At 38.4% G+C, this 2,488-nt stretch overlaps 1 protein-coding gene across 1 annotated transcript in view; it reads right to left on the bottom strand.

The window, feature by feature from the left end:
- Nucleotides 1–643: 643 nt before the first annotated feature.
- nhp2 (NHP2 ribonucleoprotein homolog (yeast)) overlaps nucleotides 644–2,488 on the bottom strand; it is a 5,657-nt gene continuing 3,812 nt past the window's right edge. The window contains exons 3-5 of the mRNA XM_008403625.1: nucleotides 2,365–2,488; nucleotides 2,036–2,141; nucleotides 644–1,273 (exon numbers count right to left, since the gene is read on the bottom strand). Coding sequence (XP_008401847.1) covers nucleotides 1,148–1,273; nucleotides 2,036–2,141; nucleotides 2,365–2,488 — 356 coding nt within the window. The 3' untranslated portion in view covers nucleotides 644–1,147. The remainder of the gene's footprint in view (nucleotides 1,274–2,035; nucleotides 2,142–2,364) is intronic.

Below are 2,488 nucleotides of genomic sequence, written 5' to 3' on the forward strand. Positions count from 1 at the left end.
AAAGGTTCTGTGGGTCAGAACAGGTTTATTCCGAACGGGTTTTACTGAGAGCTCAGAGCCGGATATGGACTGACAACGCGGACTCCTCAAAACCTCTGAGGACAAAGTTCACGGTTTGACAAACGGACCGCAGCAGAACCGGCCCAGTTAACAAAACCCGGCCAGAGGTTAGGTTAATTGTAAATACATAGAAAAATAAAATTAAAATAAACTCAGGTAAGTAAAAATAAACTTATAAATCAATGAAAATAAATCGGACTTGTTCTTCTGCAAACAGAACTGTGGTTTAAAACWGATCTGCTGCCACCATGTGGCCGAACCTCTGATCTGCAGGTGATTTAAAAAAAATTATTAGATACAAAAACAATTTTTAAAGTCGCACATCACAACTAAGTGTTCAATTTAAGAAGACAAACCAAGCAGAAAAATGTAGTTTAAAGAAATAAAAAAACCAGCTCATTATAAGATAACAGATTTTTAAATGTGGAACAATTGGACTTTTTGTGTTGCAACAATTTAGCACTTTCTTAAACTCACTTAAAAATGTTAAAACTTATGAATGAAGCCATTAGTTTTATTCTTTTTCTGTTTAGAAAACCAAATTGTATTATATAAAGTGGAAGAAATGTATTAAACAAAACTGTTCAAAAACTCAAGTTTTTTAATATGTGTCACAAAGCACACAGAAGTGACATTTATATTGAATGATATCAAACTAATTATTTTACTTTTTGTGGGAATGAAAAATAAAAATATTTGGTTTAGTTTTTAAATATTTTCCTCCCAAGGTTCACAAARAGTAAGTGGGCTGAAGACTTTTGCACAAGAGAAACCGGAGAAAACAAGTTCCTGCAGTGTTTATCCTGAAAACACTTTATGAATAATCTTTATTCAAACAAATGACTCCAGTTTTAACATTTTTAATATAAAAAAACTAGAAACATGGCTTCCAGAGTTCAGCAGGGGGCAGCGTCCTTCAGTCCATCATTAGCTTAGATTAGCACAAACACTGGAAACGGGTGAAAACTGCTAGCGCAGCAGAGAAACAGGAGATTCTGGGAGAAATCAGGGCGAACTGCGCCTTTAAATATAAGGCGGGTGCTGCGTCCTGATTGGTTGAGTTCAGATGAGCGGCGTCCTGATTGGCTCAGAGCGGTTTGGGCAGGTGTGACACCTCATCCAGACACTCATCGTAGGCGTCCTGGTAGTCGGTGTGCGGTTTGATCAGGATGACRCAGGTTGGCCGCTTGGAGCCGGCGGAAGAGCCCAGATCCTGCACAGGCATTTCAAAATAAGAGTCTGAGCTCAGGAGCATTTCGCAATAWAATACCTAATTAAAACCCCAAACCAGCTTCATTAAAAAACAGCTGGAAACTGAACTGATCACACCAATTTCACAGTAAGAGYTCTAAATTATAGTATTTCAGAATAAATTAGGCTGAACTTAAACCAGCATTTAAATTATARAATGAAAAAAGCATTTCAAAATAAGTCTGATATCAGAAACTTTTCACAATAAAATATCTGATTAAAACTAAAACGATCTTATAAATTGATCTAAAATACTATCAGTATTTTACAATGAAACATTCGATTAAAACCAAATGAGCCTWTTTAAGACAATAAGAGCAGGAAATAGAACTAATCACATCCCTTTCAAAGATTACAGTATTTTATTAGTGAGATGTAAAATTAAATATAAATTTAAAAGTTAATGCTGGAAAAAAAAACGTTTCAAAGTAAGAGGAAGATAATTACACTCCAAAATAAGAAAAGATCGAGTAAAAGCAGTACATTTTAAAGTGAGAGTCGTAACAGACCAGTTTTTCACAATACATCAGGAATCTTTAAAACACCTCAATAAAATTTGTGCTTTTCAAAATAACCCTTTTTTAAACTTTTCACAATAAAAGCCAGAAATAGACATGCATTTCACAATAAAAACCTGCAGATGGGGAAAGAACCTTTCAGGTTGTGGACCGGGTTCTTTCCCAACGGTGAGACCGAACCGGACCGGATGTTTGGTCCCACTCACCACTTTAGACGGGATGTAGGCGTAGGGCAGGTTGCGGTCCTCACACATGATCGGAAGGTGGCTGTAGACATCGATGGGCTGCGTGTCTCCGGCCAGAACCACGATGCTGCAGGTAGAGCAGCAGCGTTAGCACACCTGAGCCCCAGTGCATGATGGGTAGCTATACCTGATGCTCTGAAGCCCTCAGAGCTTCAKATGTTCTCCATTAATATTTAGTATCAGAACYARTCGTTATTAAAGTTTTCCCTGTTTAGGGTGTGAATACATTCCCAAAAGTGTTAGCACCCTGCAGCTGTCAGCCTACAACATCTCTGACCCCTGGGACTCACCCTTTCTCTCCTTTGTTGATGAATTTCTGGACCTCCTTGACTCCCCGCCGGATGTTCTTCCCCTTCGCAGCTACAGAACAAACACAAACAGCAGCTGTGACTTCCGGTACCAGGTAACCGGGAC

This window comes from Poecilia reticulata, unplaced genomic scaffold (assembly GCF_000633615.1).
Source record: "Poecilia reticulata strain Guanapo unplaced genomic scaffold, Guppy_female_1.0+MT scaffold_1035, whole genome shotgun sequence".
NCBI classification, from domain to species: Eukaryota; Metazoa; Chordata; class Actinopteri; order Cyprinodontiformes; family Poeciliidae; genus Poecilia; species Poecilia reticulata.